The 15,354-nt window shown below is 43.4% G+C and overlaps 1 protein-coding gene across 4 annotated transcripts in view; it reads left to right on the top strand.

Annotated features, from left to right (window-relative positions):
* Positions 1-15,354, top strand: part of sdk2b (sidekick cell adhesion molecule 2b) — a 599,240-nt gene that overhangs the window by 340,392 nt on the left and 243,494 nt on the right. For all 4 annotated transcript variants that reach the window (XM_078401132.1, XM_078401131.1, XM_078401133.1 and 1 more), the window contains exon 4: positions 6,741-6,888. In XM_078401132.1, the coding sequence (XP_078257258.1) occupies positions 6,741-6,888 (148 nt within the window). The remainder of the gene's footprint in view (positions 1-6,740; positions 6,889-15,354) is intronic.

Genomic DNA, 15,354 nt, shown 5'->3' with positions numbered 1-15,354 from the left:
AGAAAATATAAAAAGTAATGATTCTTTGGGGAGTTGTTTTATATTCTCTGCTCCAGCATATCAAGGGCATGTCTACTGCTCATCGAGTCGTTATATTTAGAACAGTCCTGCCCTAAATCTCTCTCTGTACACAGATGGCTTCCTTTCCTACTCTGGAGAGACCTTGAGGGAATTCCTGACCCTCAAACTTCCCATTCCACAGTAACCTGAAATTAAAATTGGGTTAAAAAGCAAGCAAGAGTCACGAGAGAAACAGAGTTAATATTTTAAAAAGCATTTCCAATATTCCCGAGTGCTTGTGGAACTCGGGAGAGTCGTGTTACAGACTGTTGGCGTCTACTTCTCATTGTGAAAGCCTGCTACTGGCTGAAGCAGGATTCAGTAAAGCAGAGGAAATGTCAGCACAATGTGTAAACAGTGCATGTGCTGAATATTCCCAATCTCCGTTTGAAACACGTCAGTGCCATCTAAACTGAGTTACTTGCAGGGTTATTTTGTTGTGCAAGCACATTTGGTTACAACTTCACACAGGTATTGCAATCCACCTGTGTCCAATCTGTAGTCACCTGAACATGGGAAAGAAACTCAGGAAAAACCAGTAATTCTCTACATGACACCCAGGATGTTGTCGTACTGACATTGTCAGAGTAGGCCAAACGCCTGTGGACTGGAACATTCCTTACTTCACATCAAGCTCGGGCAGTCTAGAGGAATCAGTAACTCACGATGGTTTGACACAAAGTGCTGGAGTAACTCAGCGGGTCAGGCAACATCTCTGGAGAAAAGGAATAGATGACATTTCGGGCCTTCAGTTTGAAGAAGGGTTTCGACCCAAACCATCACCAATTCCTTTTCTCCAGAGATGCTCCCTGACCCGCTGAGCTATTCCAGCATTTTGTGTCTATCTTTGGTGTAAAGCAACATCTGCAGTTCCTTCCGACACAATGGTTTGAAATAGTTTTCAAGATGCTGCCTTTGTATGTCACCGTCCTTATTCAAATCACTATTTTTGCAAAGAAACCTCTCCAAACCATTCCTTCCCCTCTAACTTTTGCGTTTCATGCTAATGTTTCCCCGCACTGTTCCACATCAAGCACCTGCTTGCCTTCTTCTCCCCTTCAACCTCATGGTGGAATTACCAACTTTTTGTTCCATTGCTCCAATATTCATTCGGTTGGAAAATAAACAAAGTGACTCGTACAGTGAGCTCGATTTCCAGGGAAAAGGTAGATGAAAGAATTATTTGCCTTTCATAGTGGTTTCATTTCCCCAGGACCTTACAGCTCATGCATTGACTCGTGGTTCTCACACAAGGAGTGCAGTAGCCGAGTTGTGCACAGCAGGATCCCACAGCCTTCTGACTTAGAGGCGAGCATACTACCCGAGGACTGCTCTGGCGTGTGCTGTGCATACGTAACGTACGCTATTCAAGCGGACAGGTTTATTACACTTCAAGCCAATTAACTATCCCAGGAACTGTTCTACTGAAGGATTCCCACTCTTCTGGCTGCTTTTAGTGCTAATAGTTTAATCATGCAAGATGTAAACTGTACACATTTGTGAAGCCACATGCTACTTCACATGTAGCTTGATATTATGTTTTATTTGACGATTCTCCCATGAGATGTCTTGAGGTATTTCTCTATATTAAAAGTGCTCTATAGCATATTGCTGATTTCAGATTAGTTTCCACGTTATCATTTCTATCAAATACGTTTTTACATCATTTAGAATTTTCACACAATTAAATAGCAGAATAGAGGCCGGTGATGTCATAGAGTCATATAGAGTCTTACAGCATGGAAACAAGCCCTTCAGACCAACTCGCCCACGCCGGCCAACATGTCCTGACTACTGTAGTCCCACCTGCCTGCATTTGGCCCAAATGTCGCTAAGCATGTCCTTACCATGCAAGTCATGAGGAACCAGTCCCAACAACATCTGCAACACAACCCTTTGTTGGGTGCAGACTGCTCTGCAAGCTTTTTTGAGTGCTCTGCATTTTTGAAGACATTGATTGGAGTATTCTGCTTTCCCTGTCATCGAACCCACGGAAAATATCTGAACTACTAAACAATCCCCTGCGACTTGGTACACCTGCCACAGATCGAGTATTGTGGTCAGTTTTGGCCATCATGTTACAGGAAATATGTTGTCAAGCTGGAAAGGGTGCAGAGAAGATTTACAAGGATGTTGCCAGGACTCAAGGGCCTGAGCTATTGGGAGAGGTTGAACAGGCTAGGCTTTTATTCCTTGGAGTGCAGGAGGATAAGGGGTGATCTTATAGAGGTGTAAAAGATCATGAGAGGAATAGATAGGCTGAATGCGCAGTGTCTTTTGCCCAGAATAGGGGAATCATGAACCAGCGGGCAAAGGTTTACGGTGAGGGGGAACGATTTAATAGGAACCTGAGGGGTAATATTATTACACAAAGGGTGGTGGGTTTATGGATTGAGCTGCCAGAGGAGGTAGTTGAGGCAGGAACTATCGCAATGTTGAAGATACATTTAGACAGGTACATTTAGACAGATAGATTTAGAGGGATATGGGACAAATGCAGGCAGGTGGGACTGGTGTAGATGGAACATAGACACAAAATGCTGGAGTAACTCAGCAGAACAGGCAGTACCTCTGGAAAGAAGGAATGGGTGATGTTTCGAGTCGAGATCCTTCTTCAGACCATCCCTCCAGAGATGCTGCCTGTCCCGCTGAGTTACTCCAGCATTTTTGTGTCTATCTTCGATTTAAACCAGCATCTGCAGTTCTTTCCTACACAGTGTAGATGGAACGTGTTGGTCGGCGTGTGCAAGTCGGGCTGAAGGCCCTGTTTCCATGCTGTATAACTATGGCATTTGTATACTCCAGCGACCATAATGGCAAGCCTCCACAAGAGACAATGCATTATATTAAGTATAGCTTACAGCCCTAAAATCAAAACACTGATGTAGTTAAAAGTCCTCTTTATTCTCAGTCAACCTGTCTTCACGGGCATAAACCGTGTAACAATGGTGCAGAGACAGCTCCGTGTGTTTAGCAGTGAAGGGGAAGCAGCAAACTTGTGAATAGAGAGAGGCAGTCATCACACGATATCCGTTACACTCTTCTTTTCCTTTTCCTTTTCCTTTTCCTTTTCCTTTTCCCACACTCACTTTGTCAGTAGGTTTTATTCATGTACCACGTTAGTAGGCTGCACAGGAGCTTGATCTGACATGGTCCTGTGCATTTACATGCTATGATAGAACATAGAAAACCAAGAAATTGGATCAATCATAATGTTTGAGACAAAGCTCTCGCGCACCAAAGCCTTTTCCGGTTCGCAAAACTGTTTGTAGGATTTGATCTTGCAGTGAGATGGTCCTACTTTGGCTCGATGGCTGGCAACTGCATTCTGTTGCGAGCCTTGTCGATGTTGTAGATGATACAGGAGGAGCTGTTCATGATGGACTGACAGAGCAGTCTGGAGTCGTCGACTGTGGGAGATCGGCGCATGGACCACTGACTGTGGGAGATTGGTCAGGAGTCACTGACTGTAGGGCATCAGTGCTGCCTTCCTCAAGGTGGGGAAATGCCAAAGTCCTCAACCCGCACACCATGCAACCTGGAAATGTGGAAACAAGAAACTGCAGATGATGGTTAATAGACTAAAGGACACAGTGCTGGAGTAGCTCAGCAGTTCAGGCAGAACCTCTGAAGAACATGGGGAGGTGACTTTTCGGCTCAAGACCCATCTTCTGACCCCAAAAGGACACAAAGGGTTGGAGTTACTCAGCAGGTCCTGACCCATGTTCTCCAGAGATGCTGCCTGACCCACTGAGTTACTCCAGCTCTTTGCGTCCTTTAGTGTATTAACCAGCGTCTGCTGTTCCTTGTTTCCACATCCTGAACCTGCTCACCACACGGTCTCTTGGAGGACCGGAGAGATGACAATGCAAGGTTCCACGGACACTCGGACTGCTCCAGCTCTGCTTCGGTCTTCAAACTCTGCGCTGACCCAACCAACACATAAGCTCCTCACTGTAACCCCGTGTTCATTACTACAGTGACCTGCTCACGCAGTGAACACAGTGCTCTCACCACCAAGCTGCTCCCTGTCGGGCACCTCCCAGCTCCTGAAGATCACCAGATCTCGTCATAGGATCATACAGCATGGAAACAGGCCCATTGGCCCAATTTTGGCCCATGCCGACCATAATGACCCATCTACGCTAGTTCCACCTGTGGCAGAAACACAGCTTGAGACCGTTGCAAATAGATCACTGCAAAATAAGCTTAGATTTACAGGCTTGCACGCCAATGCTCAAGGTACCAAGAGACAGTACAGACATTTACAGGCTGCATGTTGGAGAAGGGAGAAGGGAAACCAGGGGTGTTACACTGCAGCTTAATTACCCACATAATGAGGAGCTAATCAGGCAACAGCATTAATGAATAACGATAATGTGAAAATCACAGAAGATTTTGTACATTGTTTTAATGAGTATAATTAACCACAGTCTATTTGACTGCAGCAGAATTGTGCACATATATTTCAAGCTGCAGATGACTGCTACAGAAATTACATTACTAGCACATTGTCTGTTTGTGCAACACAATGGATTGTTCTTCAAAAAAGTTCACACATTCATTCTGTACTCAGGGCTCCAGAGATGCTGCGTGACCCGCTGAATTACTCCAGCACTTTGTGTCTTTTTTTATAAACTAGCGCCTGCAGTTCCCTGTGTTCACATTCAGTGTGGGCCTGCGAAATTCCCTCAATTTCTTTCAGATGCCATTAAGAGATAGACAAATGGATATGGAGGGATATGGATTATGTGCAGGCAGATATGAGATGGTCTTGGCATCATGTTTAGCACAGATATTGTAGGCCGAAGGGCCTGTTCTTGTGCTGTATGGTCCTTTGTTCTATGAATTAGAAACACAAAAAAAGTGGTTAAAAAAAAGTCCTACATTTTTTTTCCTACATTTAGAAATGTAGAAAAGTTACATCATCTTAGAAATAATATTGGTGTTGGTTTATTGTTGTCGAGTGACCCAGATACAGTGAAAAGCTTTTGTACTGTATGCTACCCAGTCAAATCACACTGTACATGAGTACAATTAAGCCACACACAAGTACAACAGGAAGTGCAAAGAGAAAAATACCAGAGTGCAGAATATACAGTTACAGAGAAAAAATCCAATGTCTGCAATGAGGAAGGTTGGACGATTAGGACTATTATCCTGGCTTATGGAGCAGTAAAAATGAGTACTTTACTGTTCAGAAGAAAACAAATTAATTTACTGCTCAGAAAGAAAACAAATAATCTACACTACATTCACAGTACAGACTAAGCTCATCAGTATACATCAGTATGATTTTGTGAATAAATCATCAGTATACTTGTTCCCCACAAGCGTCCTTCCCCCTTGCTACATTGCATCAGCAATTTAGTAGCTTATTAGTGACTACTTCATACTCTAAGTACCTGAAATTATTTTGTGATTACCTTTAATCATCTTACGGCAGACTCCTGTAAACAGCAGATACAGATTGCTTTGATTGTGCTCCTCTGTAGTGCCTCTTGATTCAAACACTGAAGTGGGAAAGGACAATTGGAAATCCACTCTGCCAGTGAGCTGCGAATGATGTTCGTGAATAAACCCTCCATGTAAAGAGACATTCAGTGTTATGGTCATAGAAGCATACAGCACTGAAATGGGTCCTTGTACCACGCCAACCAGCATGTGACCGCCTATACTAATTCCATTTGTCTGTACTTGGTTTGGTTCAATTTTAGTTTAGTTTAGAGATTCAGCTTGGAAACAGGCCCTTCGGCCCACTGAGTTTGTGCCGACCAGCAATCACCCTGTACATTACCACTATCCTACACACTAGGGGACAATTCAGACATTTTGTTTTAACCAAAGCCAATTAACCTACAAACCTGTACGTCTTTGTAGTGTGGGCGGAAACTGGAGCACCCAGAGAAAACCCATGTGGTCGCAAGGAGAACATATAAACTCCGTACAGACAGCACCCATAGTCAGGATCAAACCTGGGTCTCTGGCGCTGTAAGGCAGCAACTCTACCACTGCGCCACTGTGCCATTCTTCTAGTTGGTACCATTTTATGCCTTGCAATGAATATAGAACAGAGGGGCAGAATTAACTTAAATTTGTAAAAATGGGGATTAATCAAAGATAGCCTGGGGAAAGTGATGTCTGACCAATTTGATCAAATTTGTGTTGAAGAGACGTTCTATGGACCAGTCTCCCATGTCCATAAGTCCATGAAGACTAGAGAAGATAAGAGACTGCAGATGCTGGAATCTAGAACAAAGAAGCAGAACGCTGGAAGAACTTAGCCAACCAAGTGGCATCTGTGGAGACAAAGAGTTCAAGTCAGTGCTTTGGGTTATGACCCTGATTCAGGGTCTAACCCAAGAGATCAATTTACCCCCTTCTGCCTCCACAATTGCTGCTTGTTCTGCTGACTTCTTCCAACGTTCATTTTTTATTCCCTGAAGCCCATGTCAACTGCAGGTCTCTTCAACACAAATTTGACCAAATTGGTCAGATATCATCTTCCCCTGACTGTCTTTTACAAATCTAGGTTGACCCTGCCCCTCAGTTGTTTGTCCAATGAATCACCTACTACTGATGTTGGACTCACTGGCCTGAAATATCCTGAATTTACCTGCTGCCCTTCTTGAATAAGGTAGCCCGTTTGAACCTGACTTTCTGGAAATGCTGTTTCATAGATATGGCAGACTTCGAGACTGGAGAAAAGCATTTACACGTCTCGCAAGGAAATGCTGCAATCATCAAGGCTCCAAAGATCGCCAGCTTCCCACAGCCCCAGGTCACATGGTTCCGAGATGGACACAAGATCTCGCCCAGTAGTCGAATGTAAGTTTCAGTAAGATATCTCTATCCTGCATTTTTAAATTAACTTTGCCTTAAAGCTATACTAAATAATGTCATTATTGTTTAAGGAGGGAAATGTTCTTGGGTAATTTTCAGATTTTTTTTCTTTATATTTCATCTTGTCAAGAATGTTTAGCTGTCATATGTACAGGTAACAGAGCAATGAAATTCTTACCTCCTGCAGCTTAACAGGCCCATTAATCCAAAATCACACAGATGAGTATGCAATAATCAATAATACTATACTTAAATAATCAGTAACACTAGGTAACCAGATGGTATCAGTGCAAAGCCAAAGACCATATTGCAAATAAAACACGGTCCATAGAAGATGAGGTTAGTGTTGTGCAATGTTCAAGAGGCTGATGGTCGCTGGGAAGAAGCTGGTCATGAACCTGGTTATCACGGTTATCAAGCTCCTGTACATTCATCCCGATGGTAGCAGCGAGATGAGAGCGTGGCCAGGGTAATGTGGGTCTTTATTGATATTGGCTGCCTTTGTGATGCAGCGCCTGATATAGATCCCTCCAATAATGGGCAGGTCCATGATGAACAGGGTAAAGTCTAACACTCTCTGGAGTCTCCTTCGTTCCTGGACCTTCATGTAACCAGTCAGTATGGTCTCTACTGTATATCTTGCCACAAGTCTTCAGGGACATACCGAATCTCCTCATCTTTCTTAGGAAGTAGAGACATTGACTGATGAAAAATGTGTTTGAACTGCTCGGGGTATTTTTAAGTTAAGTCGTTAAGCTAGCCAGTATGTCCATGTATTAAACCAGAAGATGACACATCTTTAACCAGAGGGTAAAGAATCTGTGGTATTCCTTGCCATAGACAGCTGTGGAGGTCAAGTCATTCGGTATTTTTAAGGCAGAGATTGACAGATTCTTGATGAGCAAGGGTGTCAAGGGTTATGGGGAGAAGGCAGGAGAAAGAGGTTGAGAGTGAAAGATAGATCAGCCATGACTGAATGGTGGATGAGACTTGATGGGCAGAATGGCCTATCTCTGCTCCTAAAACTTGTGAACATTAACCAAACGCTGCCTCAACTTCAATTGTTGATGTTAATTTAACTTCCTCAACCTTTCACTAATGAATCATGAAAGCTTGTTTGTAATCACTTGTAATTGTTTAGTTTTCAAAGCCAGTACAAATTGTGAAACTCTTTTTCATTAATTACTCTGACTTAATTACTTCAAAAAACAGCTGCTTTGCTCATATTCTAAAGACATCGAGAGGGAAGAAAATGCAGACATACAAATAAACGTGAAAATTATATTGGCTCAGGCAATGGAGCTCCAAAGCATTTGCGATGATTCTGTGCTGCAATATTATGTTTCTTGAATTGTGCAGTAGGTGGAATAATATTTGTGGAGTCCTGGCAGTTACATGGTGCGATGAGAGTTGTCATGCCTGGTTTCATCACTTCCTCACAACTGGTTTCTTGTAAAAGACCCACATCTCCCTGTATAGGAAAATAACTGCAGATGCTGGTACAAATCGAAGGTATCACAAAATGCTGGAGTAACTCAGCAGGTCAGGCAGCATCTAGGAGAGAGGAAATGGGTGACGTTTCGGGTCGAGACCCTTCTTCGGACTGATGTCAGGGGGGGCGGGACAAAAAAAGGATCCTTTCTTTATCCTGCCCCCCTGGCATCAGTCTGAAGAAGGGTCTCAACCCGAAACGTCACCCATTCCCTCTCTCCTAGATGCTGCCTGACCTGCTGAGTTACTCCAGCATTTTGTGACACATCTCCCTGTAGCTCCTTTATTACCTGAGTTGAACACTTGCTGGAAAATTATTTGTGAAGATCCAAATTGCAACATGTAATAACTTCCCAAGGCTGCCCTGCCTGTTTTATTACGATGGGTGTTGAAGAATATTTGACCTGATGTGTTCCACCCCACTTGTGTTTGAATTAAATTGATTTTTGATGATCTTTACTCAGATGATTGCTGTTGTTCCTGTCAATAGCTATGTTTAATGATTTCTTTTCTCAGTTTTTGTTATTTTGATGCCACTTATGCTTCAGGATTGTAAGAAATTGCAGATTTTAATTGGGGAATCATGTATTTTTACACTGCTAGTTTTTGAATATGTATAAATTTATCACCTTAAAGTAGTCGTACACTTAAATCTTAAACTGTGTGTTTACATGACAGGTATAAACTTGTGTACAATATCGCGCAGTGCATTTGCCTAATTATCCATATTCATTGATCATATTTGAAATGAGTAATGCTTAGTTTCCACAGTAATTATATCAATCTTCCAGTAATCACCACTGCTTCTACTGGTTCTGCCTAATAACCACTTCAGAAAATGTATCTGTAAATCATGCAGGGAAGCATGTTTACATCCTCGGGTATATTCCACCTGCTGGATGGAGATAAATCCACACACAGAGAACCAGCATGCTTCTCCCAGACCAAGGGGTGCAGGGACTGAATAAAACATCACACCTGGAATTCCTTGGTGGAGTTTCTGACGCCCTTGGGTCCAGGGATGGCAGACTCATAAAGTCATAAGTGATAGGAGCAGAATTGGGCCATTCGGCCCATCAAGTCTATTCTGTCATTGAATCATGGTTGATCTATCTCTCTCTCCCAATCCCATTCTCCTGCCCTCTCCACATAACTTCTGACACTCTCTGGTGCTTTCAATGTGGAGTTTACATGTTCTCCTTGTGACCACATGAATCCCTGGCTGGGTTGAGTGCTCCCAGGTTTAGCTAGATACATTTGGGATTGTAGTGTACGGGCAGGTGCACACCTCCATTACATTGAACCCGAGCAATGTGGAATCAATGGTCAACCAGTGGGAGGGAGAGAATATGTGCAACTGGTTCACCACCCGACCCTGGGGTATGTGCCTGCTCTCCATTAAGGGCCACTGGAAGTATGTGTACACTCTCCTTGAGACAATGTCACAGTGACACCTTTAGCCTCCGGTGCAAATGGAATGTTTCAGTTGAGAACTGCAGGACAAGGTTGTGTGAGAAAGGGGGTGGAGTGATGACTTCTAAATCCAACACAGTTTGTCTTACATTCGTTGGCTAGATGTTTCTCACTCATACAAGTACTTTACAGTTTGAACTGATAAATTGATTGAATGATTGATTGAAAGTCACAACATGGAAACAGGCCCTTCGGCCCACCAGGTCCACACCGACCATCAACCTCCCTTTCATGTTATCCCACTTTCTCGCCCATTCCCTATGCACTAGGGGCAATTTACAGAGGCCAAATAACCTGCAAACCTGCACTTCTTTGGGATGAGGAAGGAAACCGGAGAACCCGGAAGAAACTCACAGGGAGAACGTGCAAATTCCACACAGAAAGCACCTGAGATCAGGGTCAAGCCCGGGTCTCTGGCGCTGTGAGGCAGCAGCTCTACCTGCCGCACCACTGGGCCTCACATTCGTGTCATTCATTTATATGCACTGCTGTCACTTATTTGACAGGAAAGTGTGGACTGTGCCTTGTTACTATTGACAGGATTAACTCACGTTTTCCGGTTTGTTTTGATCTTCCCCGAGGACCTGGTTGTTGGCATCATGTCCATGTGGGCCCATTCAGTAGAAACTTGTCATTTTTTCCACAGTCTGTCTCTCTTCCATTGTCCCCTTGAGATCTGGCTGTGTTCTGAGCCCTCTGAGCATTAGTGATTCAGCGGGGCTGGGACCTGCTCTGGAATGTGCTGTCACAGTAGTTTAACAAAAAGGTTTGACGTGAGCTTCCTCTATAGTATTTGTTTCTTCAATGCTTCTTTGACAGTTCTCACTGATTTCTCAGCTGCAACATTTAATGCTGGATGAGATGGTAAAATAAGTTTAAGCTTTATTGCGCTTTGTTTTATAAAACAAATAAACTGATTTTGTTATCTCAGACTTATTCTCATGGTAAGCCATATCTTGAGAAAATAGAGCCTGATTATGTTAATAGTATCTTCCAATGTAGTACTGAATCCAAAATACTTCACCTCCACCTATTTCCACTGTTAAGAAAATATAAATACCCTTCTTGCAGCAATCAACATAACCTTCAAAAAGCTTATATAGGAAAATAACTGCAGATGCTGGTACAAATCGAAGGTATCACAAAATGCTGGAGTAACTCAGCAGGTCAGGCAGCATCTAGGAGAGAGGAAATGGGTGACGTTTCGGGTCGAGACCCTTCTTCAGACTGAAGAAGGGTCTCAACACGAAACATCACCCATTCCCTCTCTCCTAGATGCTGCCTGACCTGCTGAGTTACTCCAGCATTTCAAAAAGCTTATGGTCTCCGAGCTAGGTAAAAGATCTGCCCAGTCAGATTGATGAGACTTTTGCACTCCTAAATTAAATTCTTCACAACTCTTTGTGAACTTAAGCATAAGCCCTTTGTCAGTGTTCGTGATGCAAACCTAATTAGTTGCTGTTGACCATTATCTGATTCAGACTGAATTCATCTCCCGATCTATAATTTGGAACTCCAGACTCATATTTGGACATGTGTGTTGCATTGTAGCGAAGTAACGAAGACTCACTTCACAAATTTCTCTGCCATAACCTGTACACCCCTTGCTGCTCTTTGCCCCAACTTTGCTCTTCACCCTTCGTCAGCAAGTAATGTACAAATGTTGTCAGTACTGTTGCAACGTCTGGCAAACATCTATTGTATTCATATTTTTTTTCAGTTGTCCTTACTTTCACTATTGTTTTTACTTTTTCATTAACTATTTGTAATCGATTTTCAGCTTTGTTTAGCCCAAGAAACACTATTATTTTCTGTAGGAGCGCACAGTTCCTTAAAACTTCCTGTTGTGTTCATGTAGCCACCTGATCATTTCTAACGTGCAAAAAAAAATTGAATTGGTGCTTTTCATGATCGGCAAACCTTCTTAATTGCCAAGCTAATGATCCGTGTGGCGTGAAAGATCTCCAGTGATGATTTAAGACCAAACAACACCCACCATCCCATCTCCACCATTTCAATGCAGTATCTAAATGGTAACAAAATATTGCTGCCTTTCTTCTATCTATATACATACTGTTAATTCAAGAACAAATGCCTGATATTATGAAATTATATCCAGTGATTGGAATGAATACATTGAAACTTTAATATTATATTGCATTTTGTTAATATTCACAATTATCAGATATGATATAACTAGAATCCACTTTGTATTTGGACACATGATGTTTGATGGTTTCCAACAAACAGAATTTTTAAAAAGGCAGTCAAATTCTGGGCAAATTTAATTTTGCAAAGTTGAACCAAGATTGTAACGTCTTATCATAAGGGCACTCTGTACAGTGGGAAAAGAGATGCAATATTACAAAAATTCATTCACACTACATAACCACTGCCACACTAAAGATACTCACCCCATATAACCACTGCTACCCACACACACTCACACCATATAACGACGGCCACACTATATACACTCGCCCTATAGAAACACAGCCACAGGATATATACACACCCCGTATAACCACGACCACCCTAAAGACTCTCACCACTATAGTGACTGCTATCCTATATACATACACTATATAATCACTGCCACCTATAAAACCACTGCCACACAACATACATTCACTCCCACACACTACACACTCACTCCCACACTATATACTCACCCCCCACACACTACACACACTCACTCCCACAAATGGTATATACTCACCCCCACACACTCACCCCCACACACTATCTACACTCACCCCCACACACTACACACACTCACCCCCACACACTACACACACACACCCCCACACAATACACACACTCACCCCCACACACTATCTACACTCACCCCCACACACTACACACATTCACCCCCACACACTACACACACTCACCCCCACACACTACACACACACTCACCCCCACACACTACACACACTCACCCCCACACACTACACACATTCACCCCCACACACTACACACACTCACCCCCACACACTACACACACACTCACCCCCACACACTACACACACTCACCCCCACACACTACACACACGCACCCCCACACAATACACACACTCACCCCCACACACTACACACACTCACCCTCACACACTACACACACTCACTCCCACACACTCTATATACTCACCCCCACACACTACACACACTCACCCCCACACATTACACACACTCACCCCCACACACTCACTCCCACACATGGTATATACTCACCCCCACATACTACACACACACTCACCCCCACACACTACACACACTCACCCCCACACACTACACACACTCACCCCCACACACTACACACACACTCACCCCCACACACTCACCCCCACACACTCACCCCCACACACTACACACACGCACCCCCACACAATACACACACTCACCCGCACACACTCACTCCCACACACTCACCCCCACACACTACACACACTCACCCCCACACACTACACACACACACCCCCACACAATACACACACTCACCCCCACACACTATCTACACTCACCCCCACACACTACACACATTCACCCCCACACACTACACACACTCACCCCCACACACTACACACACACTCACCCCCACACACTACACACACTCACCCCCACACACTACACACACGCACCCCCACACAATACACACACTCACCCCCACACACTACACACACTCACCCTCACACACTACACACACTCACTCCCACACACTCTATATACTCACCCCCACACACTACACACACTCACCCCCACACATTACACACACTCACCCCCACACACTCACTCCCACACATGGTATATACTCACCCCCACATACTACACACACACTCACCCCCACACACTACACACACTCACCCCCACACACTACACACACTCACCCCCACACACTACACACACACTCACCCCCACACACTCACCCCCACACACTCACCCCCACACACTACACACACGCACCCCCACACAATACACACACTCACCCGCACACACTCACTCCCACACACTCACCCCCACACACTACACACACTCATCCCCACACACTGCATACACTTATTCCCAGACTCAATGTCTTTACTTGAAGCTCTGTGAATCAGTGAGAAAATGAGTGACAGTGGGACTCTACTCTTGAGACCGGTACAGAGAGACCTGCAACACTGACGTGACATGAAAGATATACTAGTGCCGTTAGCCACACTTGAAGTTCTTTATTTGCTGCCCACCGATCAGTTCTCCCTGTTTAGCTTAATTCTCTTGCCTCTGCTTTCCGTAATCCCACAGCACTGACAGCAGGAAGGACCACATTTTGTGCACAGAATTAGTATCGGACTTGAGTAAACTGCGTGACATTTGACTACTGCTGTCACGCTGTGAGTCTCGTGTCATGCAGTGCTGAAGTGGATCGAGTGAATACAAACTAAATACTTTACAAGTAATTTTAAAAATGAATTTCCCATTGTCAGAGGGAAAAAGATAGGTCGCATTTGGTGCACTTTCTAAACTGGAATGTTTAGATCATTTATGAAAATTGCAGATATAATTTGGTGCTAAATTTGCTCAGATGAGCCTCATTGTCTGATTTTGAACTCTATCAGAGCACTTGTTTATTGTAATCACAGCACACTGCTGCAGCTCTCTGTGGAGCCTGCTTCTGCTGATCTTAAATGGGCAATTAAAGATTATTAAATTGATGTATTAATGGTAATTAGTTCCCATAATCATCCACATTCCTGCCCACCATCCACTCCAAACTCAACATCTCACATAAAGCTTTTCCAAATGCAAAAGAACACTTATTACATCAAAATTATTTTACATTTAAACATTTAGAGGAGCTATTTCATCACATTTAATGATTGACCCCAGCTACTTTGGTAAGGTCATGGACTTTAATTTCATTTGCAGCATAATTCTAAAGATGTATACATCACTGCATAAAATGGACAGGATAGCTCGACACAGTGGTGCTACTGTGGGAATGGTGAGCTGGGTGTGTGTGTGTGGTGGGTGTGGGGACGACATTAGACATGCTTCTAATTCATCCCATTTCAAGGATTTATCTGATACAATATCTTTATAAGTGAGGTGCAATTTGAAAGGTGATTAGAAATCTACATATTACTCAGTTTAGTTTTTTTGAGTAAAATAAAATTAACATGAAAGTATCCCAAGATGTACGTCTAAAATGCAGAATGAGTTCAAAAAGTAGCGATGACTTTATTGAATCTGCAAAATAATTGACCAAGTGTTTCAAAGTTAGCTTCTCAATTGGACTTCACTATGGTCTGGTACCAGCACATGAACCAACATTATAGAATGAATCAACTGGACATGTTGCTTCACTTAATTGAAACTTTCTTCCCTTGGACACCAAGCCATCCCTGCTGATGATTGAAGATGGTCCACTTCAGTGGAAATAATGTGAAAGAAAAAAAAAAATGAGGACCATAACAGTGAGCCATCTATGCTGCTGATGTATTACAG

Source organism: Rhinoraja longicauda, chromosome 6, assembly GCF_053455715.1.
Source record: "Rhinoraja longicauda isolate Sanriku21f chromosome 6, sRhiLon1.1, whole genome shotgun sequence".
NCBI lineage: Eukaryota > Metazoa > Chordata > Chondrichthyes > Rajiformes > Arhynchobatidae > Rhinoraja > Rhinoraja longicauda.
This window is presented reverse-complemented; position numbering and strand designations above follow the sequence as displayed.